General features: G+C 44.7%; 2 protein-coding genes across 2 annotated transcripts; one reads left to right on the forward strand and one right to left on the reverse strand.

The window, feature by feature from the left end:
* Positions 1-2,354: 2,354 nt before the first annotated feature.
* On the reverse strand, positions 2,355-11,802 carry prpf4 (PRP4 pre-mRNA processing factor 4 homolog (yeast)). The gene is made up of 14 exons (XM_042509711.1): positions 11,743-11,802; positions 11,012-11,269; positions 10,750-10,936; positions 10,509-10,596; positions 10,275-10,354; positions 9,432-9,525; positions 7,847-7,941; positions 7,696-7,754; positions 4,491-4,665; positions 3,891-4,013; positions 3,421-3,528; positions 3,110-3,228; positions 2,621-2,727; positions 2,355-2,532 (listed from the first exon to the last, which is right to left on the reverse strand). The coding sequence occupies exons 2-14, from the start codon at positions 11,169-11,171 to the stop codon at positions 2,446-2,448; spliced, it is 1,482 nt and encodes a 493-aa protein (XP_042365645.1). The 5' UTR covers positions 11,172-11,269; positions 11,743-11,802; the 3' UTR covers positions 2,355-2,445.
* A 34-nt stretch (positions 11,803-11,836) lies between these two features.
* cdc26 (cell division cycle 26 homolog) lies at positions 11,837-13,205 on the forward strand. Its single transcript, XM_042509499.1, has 3 exons — positions 11,837-11,925; positions 12,584-12,673; positions 12,984-13,205. Exons 2-3 carry the CDS (start codon positions 12,593-12,595, stop codon positions 13,185-13,187), a joined length of 285 nt encoding a protein of 94 aa, XP_042365433.1. The 5' UTR covers positions 11,837-11,925; positions 12,584-12,592; the 3' UTR covers positions 13,188-13,205.
* The last annotated feature ends 2,219 nt before the right edge of the window (positions 13,206-15,424 follow it).

Here is a 15,424-nt window from a genome sequence, read left to right on the forward strand (position 1 = left end):
AACAAATGAACGAGGAAATCAGCGCGCGACGCCAGGGGTTAATGGAAAAGTAATTGACACAAGATTTTAAAAATGCATGAATAAATAAAGCTGAAGTATACGTTGAATTAAAACATGACATTTTCAGCACAGATTCGTTTGTGTTGTGTGATTTGTTCTGATGAAGGACTCAGTTTCAGTTTCACTCTCAGCACTCACCTTCATGGACGTGCAGTTCAGCCAACAATGTGATGAGGTCGCATAAAAAGAATCAATTCTCTCCTGTCATTGGTAAATCCAAAAATTAAATCTGTCAAGCAAAGTACAAAATCATCATAAGCGTAGATGTACAGATGTTCTTCGTGGAGTTCGAGTGTGTTCACGAGTCTCTCTGAGTGTGTGTGCTGCTTTTTGAATCTCACCAAGAAACACTTGACCAGACAGCAGCCATGAAGTGTCTCAGATGAAATCTCTTTGACTTTATTCACCAATAGATTTTTTTCCAATTAAAATTGTAAAGCAGCTGGTCAATATCTTTGATCATTTTTGTTGACATGTAATTAAATAGCAGCATAAGTAAGCCTGGAAATACCTTCTGCTTTAGAAAGTAATATTCTTCCTGTTAAGGAAAGTCTCTTTGAAGCCAAATATTGAGTTTATTCCTGGTTCTCTCTACAACCGGGATGAAGTTCAGGTCACATCTCACCCTCTGATTTTTTGTTAAAATGATCCCGGGCAGGTGATTCTCTCCTTAACTGGACTTTTACATAAAGAGGACAGTTCAACTCTTCACAGCCGTGAGTTCACACTTATTCACATTTAAGTGAAGACCTGAGGCACTCGAGAACATCTGGAGATCATCAAGAGAAAGACGAATTTGAGGAATCCTTTAAAAAAGTGTTGAGTCATCAGCCAGTTGGGTGATGATTTCTCCCTCAGTAATTTACATACCCCCCCGTGACCCTTGTGAGGACAAGCGGTTATGGAAAGTGAATGAATGAATGAATAATTTACATACCTTTCAGATCACAAGCGTTGACGGGATTAGCTCAAAGTCGGGTGAATAGCACAAATAAGTGTGGAGAGATAGAGCAGCCTTGGCATACGCCACGTTTAAAGTCAAATCTGGGAGATTTTCCATGTTTTAATTTGAACTGTTTCTGTTGCTGTATAATGTTTTAATTGTCTTTCATTGTTGACTAACTCTGGGTAATCTAAAATGTCGAGAACAAGCCAAATATCGTTGGAGACACGTCGGTCCCTCACAAACTACGTTTCCTCTACAATGTCATCCAAGAGCGTTTGTACGTGCTGAGCAAAAACACCAGCTAAAATTTTGTAGTCTTTATTGAGGAGGCTGATGAGATGTCAGTTATCAATAAGTAACAAATCCTTCTGAGAATTAGGGATTATATTATATATATGATATTATATTAGGGATAATTAGGGATAAGGCTCATTAAGCCCCGTGTGACGGTGGGAGGGAGAACACCTTCGGTTATGTTTTCATTGGAGAAAGATTTATAGAGCTCTGAAGTGTTTCTGTCTGCTCCCAGACTTTTGTTGTTCTTTAAGCTTTTAATTGAGTCTATTATTTCTTTAAGGGAGATTAGACGATCCCAGAATTCTCTCAGCAGGACTGACAGGGTTAAATAAGACTGTACTCTTTTAACAAAACTGAGAACTATAAAGATTTTTATAAAAGTTGGAGCAGAAGTCTGCAACAACATGCTCAGTATAATCACATCCAGAGTTATCAGTATTCAGCTAAGTATTGGTTTTGGATTGTGATTTTTCGAGCCTAAAGAAAAATGCCGAGTTCTGTTCACCTGCTTCCAGCCGGCGTCTGTTGGATCTTATAAAGGCCCCTTCAGCTTTAGATTGATAGAGTTGATCTAATTTATCTTGATATTCAAATACAGATTGTTTTTTCCACTGATAGATTGCTAAGACAAATTGGACGCTGGGGTCACACCGAGGTCACACCGGGGTCACGCTGGGGTCACATATCTCAGAATGTGGCTCAAATATCAGAAAAACATCACAGTGTGTTGTTTACAAATGTAAAAAGTAGGACTATGTCTAAAACATAATAAATGTGTAAAATGTTCAGGCTGGATATGTGGTGTATCGTGTGTATTAAAACACATACAGTGTTTATTGCAGTGTGTAGTAACATGTACACAGTGTGTCGTGTTCATGGTGACATGTTTTCCAATGAATCAATCAGTCGATGAATCAGTCAGAAGTCATGTGACAGGTGTGATACCTGTGTGGGCGGGAGCTAAGACGTGTCGGGCGTTTGATGGTCTGTTGGCGATCATTAATGACGGCGTGACGCGTTTAAAGTGTTTCGTCCACAGAGACTCAAACACTCTGGGCTCAACTGTCACTTTTATTTCACAAAAAACTCTTTTCATCATTAAAAAAAAATCACGTTTCTGCTGTCATGACATCATCAACGCATCACTCTGACAGCCACAGTTTGAAGGTTCGGTCGTAGGAGCTGGTGGCGATCAGCTTCCCGTCAGGCGACACGTCGACGCCCATCACCTGGAAAAACAAACAGGTGTGACACGTTAACGTACCCACCAATCAGCAGCAGCTCCTCAACCACCAATCAGAGCGCAGCGTGTGGTACCTTCCCCTCGTGTCCCGCCAGCGTCTTCAGCGGGGTCCAGCCCGGGTGACTCCAGACCTTCGCCGTGTTGTCATACGCTCCGGTCAACAGGAAGTGACCTTCTGTGGCTACACGCCAACAAACAGGAAGTGACATCAGAGACACACTGAATTAAAAATAAGCAGTAAAATAAAAAAATTACACAAAGTTAAAAAAAAAAAGAAAAATTTATTGTAAAAAATAAAATTGGCCATAAATAACAATAATTTGCATGAAAAAAACAAAAAAAGAAAAATTTATCCTGAAAAGAAAATAGTCCATAAACAGTAATATTAAAAATAATGATACTAATAATAAATTAATCCTTAAAATAAAACACAATAACTGAGGACAAATTTAATTTAATTATTTAGAATAAAAAAGTGAGGGTGCGTTTGTTTACGTTGGAATAAAAAAGTGAGGGTGCGTTTGTTTACGTTGGAATAAAAAAGTGAGGGTGCGTTTGTTTACGTTGGAAGCGGACCGCAGACAGCAGGTTCTGGTGGGCGGGGACTGTGTACAGACACTTTCTGTTCCTCAGCTCCCAAACCTTACAGGTGTTATCACCACTTCCTGTTGCCAGGTGATACCTGAGAGCAAAACAAACAAACAAAAACACCGTCAGGAATATTCAGATACCACAAACACCTGGAAGGCTCTCTATATACATCACACAGAAACAACAAACAAAACAACAAAGCAAAAAACAAACAAAACAAAACAAAACTGAAACAGTCTCTGATTGGCTGAGTGTTAAGTCTGCTGGTCTCTGATTGGCTCACCCGTTGGGAGAGAAGTGCACACTGTAGATCTCCTTCAGGTGTCCCTCCAGGAAGACAACGCAGCGTCCCGTCCGAAGGTCCCACACCCTGCCAAACGCATCCAGTCCTCTGATTGGACAAGAGCCGGGGGGGGGGGGCAGTGTGGACAGTCAGTGAGACAGTCAGTGGAGACCGTCAGTGGAGAGACAGTCAGTGGAGACAGTCAGTGGAGACAGTCAGTGGAGACAGTCAGTGGAGACAGTCAGTGGAGACAGTCAGTGGAGACAGTCGGTGTGGTTGGTGGTTTGTATTAGTGTGTAGTAGCGTGTCGCAGTATTATGTAGTGTGTAGTAGTATGTAGTAGTGTGCAGTAGAGTGTAGTAGTGTGTAGTAGTAGTATGCAGTAGTATGTAGTAGTATGTAGTAGTATGTAGTAGTATGCAGTAGTATGTAGTAGTATGCAGTGGTATGCAGTAGAGTGTGTATTGTACCCAGTAGCAGCCAGAGAGCCGTCGGGGTGGAAGTGAAGGTCGTGGACTCCTTTGCTGTGACCCTCCTGATGGAGGATTTCCTCCTGAACCTCCAGATCCCAGAGACGCCACGAGTTATCATAACTACAGAGACAGAGACAGAGAGACAGAGAGACAGAGAGACACAGAGACACAGACAGAGACAGAGAGACAGACAGAGACACACAGAGACACAGACAGACAGACAGACAGACAGACAGACACAGGTGAGGTGTATACTTGTTGTTTTGGTGATTTTTTAAGAAAACATGTTTTCTGCTTTTCTCCAAAATGAGTCAGGAACCGTAAAAACAGAAACTATTGTTGGTTTCCAGGACTTTTCCAAAACTTTCAGATTTAGCTTTCCAAAACTATTCCAGGCCTGGAAATTGCTATATTCAGATGCCATGACTTTTGCAGGTTTTCCAAGACAGTCTGAACAGAGTGTGTGAGTGAGTGTGTGTATGTGAGTGTGTGTGTGTGTGTGTCTGAGTGTGTGTGTGTGTGTGTGTGTGTGTGTGTGTGTGTGAGTGTGTGTGTGTGTGTGTGTGTGTGTGTGTGTGTGTGTGTGTGTGTGGTTACCAGGTTGTTCCCAGGAACCTCCCTGAGGGATGCCACGACACCCGAGACACTCGCTCACTGTGACCCTCAATGTCTGCCACTGGCTCGTCGCTACGGCAAACACAGAGACACACACACACACACACACACACACACACACACACACACACACACACACACACACACACACACAGGCCTTAATGATCTCATAAGGACCACCGGTTCAGTCTGGAGCTGCATGGATCAAAAAAGACAAAGATAGCGTGTGGACAGAGGGGACAGTGTGTGGACAGAGGGGACAGCGTGTGGACAGAGGGGACAGCCTCACGGGGGAATGGTGTTAACAGTTCTGCCTTTTATTAATAATTAAAACTGAAAACGCGTTAATAAGAGTTAGAGTAAAAGTATGTTTATAGTACGGTGTAAGTACAGGGAGACAGACAGAGAGACAGAGACACAGACAGAGAGAGAGACACACACACAGAGAGAGACACAGAAACAGAGAGACAGAGACAGAGAGAGAGACACAGAAACAGAGAGACAGAGACACAGAGAGACAGAGACACAGAGAGAGAGACACACAGAGAGACAGAGAGAGAGAGAGACACACACAGAGAGAGACACAGAGAGACACACAGAAACAGAGAGACAGAGACACAGAGAGAGAGAGACACAGAAACAGAGAGACAGAGACACAGAAACAGAGAGACAGAGAGAGAGAGAGACACAGACAGAGAGACAGAGAGAGACAGACACAGACAGAGAGAGAGACACAGAGACAGAGAGACAGAGAGAGAGAGACACAGAGAGAGAGACACACAGAGAGACACAGAGACAGAGACAGAGACACAGACACACAGAGAGAGAGAGAGAGAGCCACACAGAGAGAGAGAGACACACAGACAGAGACAGAGACAGAGAGACAGAGACACAGAAGTGAGAGAGAGAGACTTCTGAAACTGGAGACAGAGACACAGAGAGACAGAGTCACAGAGAGAAAGTCTCAGAGAGAGATCCAGGAGGAGACACAGAGAGACACAGAGACAGTGACGGAGTTTTGGTAAACGTTGAGAGAGAGAGAGAGAGAGAGAGAGCACACAGGAGAGAGAACAGAGAGACAGACAGACTGTTACAGAGAGGACAGGATTTTGAAGTGTGTCTTCTGACTGGACCTGTGGAGTCACTAAAGTCTCGAGACCAGGAGGGAGCAGCTGATGAGGGTTTTGGGGAAACGTTGGTGAGAAAGGGTAAACCAGCTGATGAGATGTTACAGTGATGTGCGGTGAGACAGGGACACGCTGATGAGACAGGGACACGCTGATGAGACACGGACACGCTGATGAGAAAGGGACATGTTCGTCCGACGCCATCCACAGCCCGAGAGACGAGAGACGAACCGTCTGATCAAACTAACTGGTGTGAATCTCAAAGTGTCCGTTAACAGACTCAGATTTCACTGAAAACACGGAGATAAATGTCGGTGACGCTCAGCAGACCGAGCTAACGCAGGTTAGCCGGCAGCCTGCGGGAAGTGTTTATGTGTTGCTAGGCAACAGCTGTCACGTCCAGGCTGAGGAACTATTTGTGTCGGCGGAGCCAAAAAAATCATTAAATAAACAAACAAATCATAATCTGTAGTGTCTTGTTACTATTAACGAATAAAATATGCTCGGTGAAGTGTTGTACAACAGTAATGTCACCGTGGAGGTCGCGTGTTGTCGTGTTTCATCACGGCTGAGATTATCTTCAGAGACCGAACCACAGCCGTGATGATGCACCGCACAGCAGCGCTCCCTCTCCTGAGTCTTACTTTAACGAACAGACAGTCTGCAGAAACCCTAAACAAACAAAAATCCTTCATCTCTACCGCAGAAAAAGCTTTTCCACCTAAAAACACGTCTCTCAAAATTTAAAGGCTCACGGCCGATATCTCCAAAAACACCCGGAGCCCTGACGAAAACACGCATGTCTTTAGGGACACACACACACACACGTGTCTTTAGGGACACACACGTCTTTAGGGACGTCGCTTTGGATAAAAGCGTCTGCTAAATGAAATTGTAGAGAATTGTAGAGGGATACACTTGTCCTTTAGGGACACACACACACACACACACACGTGTCTTTAGGGACACACACATGTCTTTAGGGACAAACACATGTCTTTAGGGACTCACACATGTCTTTAGGGACACACACAACACACGTGTCTTTAGGGACACACACATGTCTTTAGGGACACACACACGTGTCTTTAGGGACACACACATGTCTTTAGGGACACACACGTGTCTTTAGGGACACACACACACACAGTCTTTAGGGACACACACGTCTTTAGGAACAAACACATAACTTTAGGGACACACGTGTCTTTAGGGACACACACACACGTGTCCCCAGTGTGTCTTTAGGGACACACATGTCCCCAGTCTTTCCCAGTGTTTCACACACTGTCTTTAGGGACCATGTCTTTAGGGACCACACATGTCTTTAGGGACACACATGTCTTTAGGGACTGTCCTAACTCAAGTTCCCAAAAGTGTACTGACCATTCCCAGAGTGTGTTCCCCTCAAATCCCAGTGTGTCCTCATGTTCTGAGTGTACATACAGTCAGGAGACCACAATGTCCTCATGTCCCCATATGTCCTACCTGTCCCCCAGTGTCCCAGTGTGTCTCCACCCCCAGCTGTCCAGTGTATCCTACCTGTGCCCATGTGTCCTCATGTCCCAGTGTGTGTTCATTGGTCCCCATGTGTACTACCCAGTCCCAGAGTGTCCTCAAATCCCAGTGTGTCGTTCAGCGCCTCATGTCCCTGTGTGTCCTCATGTCCCCATATGTCCTACCTGTCAGCACAGAGAGACCCGGGCAGCGCAGCCTCAAGTGACTTCTGATTGGTCACAGTGACTCCAGCTGCGGGCAAGATAAAAGCCCACGTTAAATGTGTCCTTCAGCCAATGAGAGAGCTGCTTCAAAAGAAAAGAGCCATCACTTTGCTGACAGTGACTTCCTGCTGCTTCAAAATAAAAGCCTTAAATGTCTGAACACTTCCTGCTGCTTCAAAATAAAAGCCATAAATTTCTGAACACTTCCTGCTGCTTCAAAATAAAAGCCTTAAATGTCTGAACACTTCCTGCTGCTTCACCATAAAAGCCTTAAATCTGAGAATATTGATCTCGTCATTATTAAATTAGCTTCACAACATGACAGGAAGTCCCGCCCACCTCTGAGTGTACGAATCAGGTTGCAGTCAGGGACGGACCACAGCTTACAAAGACCGCTCCTGTGGGAGAGGGGTGGGCGTTAGCATGTTAGCATTAGCACACGGAGTCAGCTGATCACATGACTGATGCTACAGTGGGCGGGGCTTAGTACCAGGACGCTGTGGCCAACATTTTGGAGTCGGGGCTGAAGTGACAGAAGCTGATTGGTCGATCATCTCCAATCTGACTGCAGAAGTTGTTGAGATTCTGAAGAAGAAGAAGGAGAAGGAGAAGACGAGGAAGAGACCACATGTTACATATAAATTAGATATATGTGAAATGTATGTTAAATATACATTACATAAACTTATATGTATAGATACATGTAAGATAAACATTAGATATACAAACCCCAATTCCAATGAAGCTGGGACGTTGTATAAAACGTTATATATATATATATATATATATATATATATATATATATATAAAAAAAAACAGAATACAATATTCCTAAAACCTATATTCAACTGAATACACCACAAAGACAAGGTATTTCATATTTAATAGTTTAACTGATAAACTTTGTTGTTTTTTTTGCAAACATTCACTCATTTTGAATTTGATGCCTGCAGAACGTTCCAGAGAAGCCGGGACGGTCCGTGTTTACCTCTGCGTTACGCCACCTGTCCTTTAACGACACTCTGTAAGCGTTTGGGAACTGAGGACACTAGCTGTTGAAGCTTTGTAGGTGGAATTATTTCCCATTCTTGTTGATGTACGACTCCAGTTGCTCAACAGTCCGGAGTCTCCGTTGTCGTATTTTGCGCTTCATAATGCGCCGCACATTTTCAGTGGGAGATGGGTCCGGACTGCAGGCAGGCCGGTCTCGTACCCGCGGTCTTTTACTACGAAGCCGCGCTGCTGTCACACCTGCAGAATGTGGCTTAGTGTTGTCTTGCTGAAATAAGCAGGGACGTCCCTGAAAAAGACATTTGCGTGGATGGCAGCACATGTTGCTCCAAAACCTGTATGTGCCTTTCAGCATTAACGGTGCCTTCACAGATGTAAAAGTTACCCATGATGCCATGGGCACGAACACACCCCCACACCATCACAGATGCTGGCTTTTGAACTTTGCGCTGATAACAGTCTGGATGGTCCTTTTCCTCGTTGTCCCGGAGGACACAACGTCCATGATTTCCAAAGACAATCTGAAATGTGGACTCGTCAGTCCACAGCACACTTTTCCACTTTGCGTCAGTCCATCTCAGGTGAGCTCGGCCCAGAGAAGCGTTTCCGGGTGTTGTTGATATTTGGCTTTGCTATGCGAGGCAGAGTTTTAACGTGCACGTGTCAATGTTGAGACGATCTGTGTTAACGGACGATGGATTTTCCGAAGTGTTCTTGAGTCCACGTGGTGATACCCTTCACAGAATGATGTCGGTGTTTAATGCAGTGCCGCCTGAGGGATCGAATGTCCCGGCGTCTTTGGAACGCGTTGCAGGTATCAAATTCAAAATGAGTGAATATTTTAAAAAAATAAAATAAAAAAAAACGATAAAGTTTATCGGTTTGAACATTAAATATCTTGTCTTTGTGGTGTATTCAACTGAATATAGGTTGAAAATGATTCGCAAATCATTGTATTCTATTCTTATTTACATTTTACACAATGTCCTAACTTCATTGGAATTGGGGTTTGTCATTAGATATATGTGAAATATACATTAGGTAAGTCACATGTGCCTACTCACCCTCAGGCTTTTGTGCAGCTCTTGTTGCCGAATTGCCCTGGTTGCCTCGGCAACGTCCCTCTGAGCACGTGCAGCTTCCAGACGCCTCATCGCCCTGATGGACCAACCAGAGCAGAAGGTCCTGAGTCTCAGCCAACCAGATTCCTCCAATTTATGTGATACTTCAGTTCAGTCAGTGACATCGGCGCCGCACCATCAGCACACCGCCAAGCTCCCGCCAGGCACCGAGCGGGCAGCCTGCCACCATGTGATGGATAACACAGGCACCAGAAACGCTGCGTTCACCGCTACAACTGAGGGGCAACGGCAGCGTTTACGTGACATGTGGCGTGGTTCATGACGTGTTGAATGGTGTATGATGAGTTGAGCGGTTCGTGACGTGGTGAGTGGTGCGTGATGTGTGGAGCGGTGCATGACGCGTTGAGTGGTGCATGATGCGTTGAGTGGTGCATGATGTGTGGAGTGGTGCGTGACATGGTGAGGGCTGTGTGACATATTGCATGGTCCGTGACGTGTTGAGCGGTGCATGACACATTGAACGGTCCATGACGTATTGAGCGATGGGTTAAGGGGTGTGAGACATGTTGAGCGGTCGGTGATGTATTGAGCGGTGCATGATATGTTGAGCGGTCCGTGACATGTTGAGCAGTGTGTGACGTGTTAAGCGGTGCATGATGTGTTGAACGGTCCGTGACATGTTGAGCAGTGTGTGACGTGTTAAGCGGTGCATAATGTGTTGAACGGTATGGCGGCGCATTGAAACAGCGCGACGCCTGTCCCTCTCTACACAAACACACTGAAGCCTCCTCGGCCTCTGATTGGCCAGTTTCACTGCTGACTCACCGGGGTAGAGAGTATTTGGCCAACCAAAGGCGAGCATCCTTCAGGGAGGCGGAGCCTTCATGGTACCACGTCTGCTGGCACTGTGATTGGTCGGAATGACAGGACATGGTTAATAAGGTTCATTCAACATGAATACACCTCTGTTGAGACTCTGTTTCTCCAGGACTTTTCCAGGTCTTTCATGACTGTACAAACTGTGTGTGTGTGTGTGTGTGTGTGTGTGTGTGTGCTGACCTCGTCCTGTGACCTCTTTGCTCTCTCTTCGTCTCTCCTGGACTTCTTCAGAGCGTCCGGACCGACCACGGACAGAACGCTGCGCAGCCTGACACACACACACACACACACACACACACACAAACAAACAAACACACAAACAAACAAACAGCTGATCAGACTGTGATGCCAAACTGTCCACAGTTTGGTCGTGTCATGTGATGATGTCATCACAGTATGTAAACAGTTTGTTATTGTTTACCTCTCCCGGCGGTCAGCTGGTCCCTCTCCGAACAGTGTGATTGGCTCTCCCAGCGCCCGCAGGCCCGCCTTCACCTCGGCGTCATCGGTGGAAACGGTGATCTGTCGCGCTCGCCGGCGCCGCTCAAAAGCAGCGAGGGCCTCCTGCTGACGCTCGCTGACGCGCTCCTCCAGGTCCAGAGTCTCTCCTGCAGGGCATGATGGGAAACGGAGCGTGACTCACACGTCACGCTCGCTGACGGCGTACAGTGGCCGAAACCCACCTGATGAGATGTTGATGTTTCCCGCCTCGATGCCTGCCTTCATCGCATCACTTCCTCTGGCCGACTCGGCGCTAAGACGCTCGCGCTCCTTCTCCTCCAGGCTTCCGTAGAAAACACGACTCTTCTTCACGGCCGGAGCCAGATCCTCCTCGTCCGACATCGTACCGTGCCTCCTGCTGCTCCTGCTGCTCCTGCTGCTCCTGCTGCTCCTGCTGCTCCTGCTGCTCCTGCTGCTGGCCCCAGAGGCTGCTGGGAAAACTACACATCCATGACACCAGTCATTATAGAGACAGGCCGAAACGCGTCTGAGAGTCAGCGAATGTTTACAGTAGAGTTATCGATAATATCCGCAGATAGACTGAATGTTTACAGTAGAGTTATCGATAATATCCGCAGATAGACTGAATGTTTACAGTAGAGTTATCGATAATATCCGCAGATAGACTGAATGTTTACAGTAGAGTTATCGATAATATCCGCAGATAGATGTTCGGAACACTGAGTCTTAAATTGGCCGTTTTTTGAACGCAGTTTGGTTCAGGCGGAAACAACGCGGCGTACACTGCTTACGTTAGCATTAGCATTAGCATAAACAGTGGGAAAAACGCTGCGTCACGCATCACGTAAGCCGCTCGTGAGTCGACACGAGACAGGTGAGGATGACATGTGCACGAAGCTGTGAAAGGGTTAAGTGAAAGGGTTAAAACTCACCTGAGAGGAAACAAACTCACCTGAGAGATAAGCGAGTACCGGCTCCGCGCGGCGTCCACCAGACGTGCTCACGTCATCAGCTTCCGGGTCAATGTATCTTCTTCCGGTTGACAGCGCGGCCGTAAACAAACACGAGAGGAGAGAAAAGCCGCGAAAAGACCGCAGAGCTCACCTGTCTGCAGCTCACCTGTAAGCAGCATCAGGTAATTGAACACACCGTCACTTCACCTGTCCGAGCGGTGCACGCGAGCGAGGAGCGTCTGTCTGTTTCCGGTTTGATGGCAGTTTCTATACCGACGTTAGCATGTTAGCTTAGCTTCTCTTTACTTAGCTTTAAACTCAGTAAACACCAGAGCTCCCAGTACTGTTGACTGTAATAACACCGGAGCTCCCAGTACTGTTGACTGTAATAACACCGGAGCTCCCAGTACTGTTGACTGTGATGACACCGGAGCTCCCAGTACTGTTGACTGTAATAACACCAGAGCTCCCAGTACTGTTGACTGTGATGACACCAGAGCTCCCAGTACTGTTGATTGTGATGACTCCAGAGCTCCCAGTACTGTTGACTGTAATAACACCAGAGCTCCCAGTACTGTTGACTGTAATAACACCGGAGCTCCCAGTACTGTTGACTGTGATGACTCCAGAGCTCCCAGTACTGTTGACTGTAATAACACCGGAGCTCCCAGTACTGTTGACTGTAATAACACCGGAGCTCCCAGTACTGTTGACTGTAATAACACCAGAGCTCCCAGTACTGTTGACTGTAATAACACCAGAGCTCCCAGTACTGTCTGTAATGTTTGGTGTGTGTGTGTGTGTTTATTGTCGTCATGTTTGTTGTGTTTTTGTTGATAGAAAGTCAAAATGTTGAGGAGGAAACCGACTCGTCTGGAGCTGAAGATCGATGACACCGAGGAGTTCGAGAGCGTCAAGAAGGAGCTCGAGGTTTGAGTCATTTCTATATACCCCTTTATATCAATAAATCCTCAATACTATATATATATGTATATATATATATGTCAATACTATGAATATCAGTTAATACTGTCTATATCAATCAATACTGTTAATCAGCACTGTCCATATTGTTCGTGGATCAGATGTTTTTTTGTTGTTTTCTTATTTGTTGTTTGCTTGTTTATTTGTTGTTTATTTATGTTTACCTGATTATTTGTTGTTTATTTATGTTTACCTGTTTATTTGTTGTTTATTTATTGTTTGCTTGTTTATTTGTTATTACTTTGGATTTTTTCAGGCCAGGAAGCGTCAGCGAGAGGAGGCGGAGTCAGGGGGAGGGGGCGGTGCTTCCGTTATAGGCGTTGACGTAATCGGGGGCGGGGCTTCGGCTTCTTCCTCTACAACGGCATCGAGGGCGGAGCTTATTAACGAGCGAATCGGCTACAAGCCCCACCCCAAACCGGCCACGCTGCCGACCTTATTTGGAAGTTTACAGTTTTAATAAACACCTTTAAATGAAGTGTCCTGTTTCACTGTGTTTAAATAAAGTTTAACCTTTTTAAGAAAAAGTAAATTACCAAAAAAAAAAAAAAAATCATTAACAACATTATAAATTTTTAAAAAAAGCAAATTTAAATGAAATGTATTGGGGTTTTTTCTGTAGAGGCTGAGCCCCCCCTCCAACGTCACATGTTCCTGGTGATGGACAGGACAACCCCCAGGACGGCGTCCACACAGCCAGAGCCAATCACAGCTGCCGGTGCGAAGGGCCCTCAGAGGAAACACCAGAGGTTCAATAAAAAACTAAAAACTAAATAGATCAACAATATCTATTTAAGACTAAACGGTCAATGTGTTGAGAGTAAAATGAAATATGAAAAAACAACAGTATAACAACCTAAGAATCTAAATAAATAAGTAGATAAACAACTAAATAATACAGATTAGTTAAAAGCTTGATTAAAAAAGTGGATCTTGAGCCTGCGTTTAAAAATGTAGACGCTCTCAGCAGCCCTCAGGTCCTCCAGCAGGCCGTGCCACGGACAAGGGCCATAATGTTGGAACGATGCCTCACGGTGGGTTTTTGTTCTAACTTTAGGATTAACCGAAAGGCCGGTACTGGAGGACTAATAAATAACAAGAAGGACCAAGACCATTAAGAATTTTATAAACCAATAAGAGGACCTTAAGATCAATCCTGAAACACAAAGGGAGCCACTGCAGAGATTATGAAACACGCGTAACGTGTGCTCTCTTTCGGGTCCTTCTCAGCACTCGTGCTGCTGAATTTTGGATTAGTTGTAATTGAGTATTATTCTTTTTAGGAAGACCAGAGTAGAGCGTTGCAGTAGTCAGACGCATTGGCGTCTCTGTGTTTGCTTAGGAGAGAAACGGGCGGACTCTGGCAATATTTTTACGTTGGTAAAATTACGTTTTTGTTATGTTTTTAATATGTGGAATAAAACCAAGCTCAGAGTCAAAGATAACGCCCAGGTTTTTTACTCGTTCAGACGGTTTCAAAAACTGTATGGATTTTTGGAATAAGTTTCTCTCTCTGAGTTTTAGGACCATCTTCACTTTAGTCCTGGTTGAGCTGTAAGAAATTCTCTGCCATCCAGGACTTGATGTCTAGAATACAGCTAAAAAGGGCATCGATTGGTCCTGTGTAATCAGGAGACATGGAAATATATAACTGTGTCATCAGCATAACTGTGAAAGTTGCTGCCGTGCCGCCTGGTGATGTTCCCATGTGGGAGCATGTAGAGAATAAAAAGTGTGGGGCCTAAAATTGAGCCTTGAGGCACACCACAGTTGATCTTACAGCTCTTCGAGAAACAAGTATCCATACTTACTAAAAATGATATGTCTGTGATACAGGAGAAAAACCAGTTAAAAATGTACCAGAGAAGCCGACCAGGTTGCGGAGTCTGTTTAAAAGAATTTGGTGATCTACTGCATTGAAAGCAGCGCTTAGATCCAGTAGCACCAGGACCGAAGGTTTCTTCATGTCCGTGTTACACCAGAGATCATTTATGATCTTTAACAGGGCTGTCTCGGTACTGTGGTTTGTCCTAAAACCAGATTGATATATAAAAAAAAAAATCATTTAACTGAGTAAAAACAAGTTTTTCTACAATTTTACTTAAGAATGGTAAGTTGGATACTGGTCTGTAATTGCACTGCCTTGCACTTGTCAAGGTCATATTATAAATGCGTACTTTTTTTTATAGATTTTAAAATGAACATGAAGCTTTAACTGACGCTTTTTTCATTGTGCTTTCCAGCACTCTCTTTTCTGGACTGTTACAGGAGTGTTTCTCCACAGAAATGGTCTGACAGAGCAACGTCCAGCACAGTGACATTCGAAACCTTGCCATGGCTCTGAGTCAATACAAGTAGTTTCTTCTGAAGAAAAAGTAGATAATCCCGATACGAAAATGTCTAAGATTACCCTCCACATTATTTAATCATTGTAGGAAACCTCCTTGAATGTGTTCGAGATTGTGACGAAGGAAAAAAAATAGGAAAGATAAAAGCTGAGCAGAGAGCAGGAAAGAAGAGCGTCTGCACTGTAGCGAAGCAGAAATGCTTTTCAGTGACATCACACAGGTGTCAGGTGAGTTTGATTTGTTTAATTTTCATCATAATGCGACGATAATATTTCGGTAAAGAAACAAATATAAAAGACAAACAGACGATTAGTGTTGAAAACGCTCAGAGTTATTTACACAAACAGCA

The sequence above is a fragment of the Plectropomus leopardus genome, chromosome 20 (genome assembly GCF_008729295.1).
Source record: "Plectropomus leopardus isolate mb chromosome 20, YSFRI_Pleo_2.0, whole genome shotgun sequence".
Taxonomy (NCBI): domain Eukaryota; kingdom Metazoa; phylum Chordata; class Actinopteri; order Perciformes; family Serranidae; genus Plectropomus; species Plectropomus leopardus.

Coding starts and splice junctions, on each gene's coding strand:
- prpf4 (XM_042509711.1), bottom strand. CDS start 11,171: ATGTCGGACGAGGAGGATCTGGCTCCGGCCGTGAAGAAGAGTCGTGTT. Junction 3,229..3,420: donor GTGCACTTCTCTCCCAACGG/GTGAGCCAATCA, acceptor TTTTGCTCTCAG/GTATCACCTGGCAACAGGAA. Junction 2,728..3,109: donor GTCTGCGGTCCGCTTCCAAC/GTAAACAAACGC, acceptor GTTGGCGTGTAG/CCACAGAAGGTCACTTCCTG.
- cdc26 (XM_042509499.1), top strand. CDS start 12,593: ATGTTGAGGAGGAAACCGACTCGTCTGGAGCTGAAGATCGATGACACC. Junction 12,674..12,983: donor GCGTCAAGAAGGAGCTCGAG/GTTTGAGTCATT, acceptor GGATTTTTTCAG/GCCAGGAAGCGTCAGCGAGA.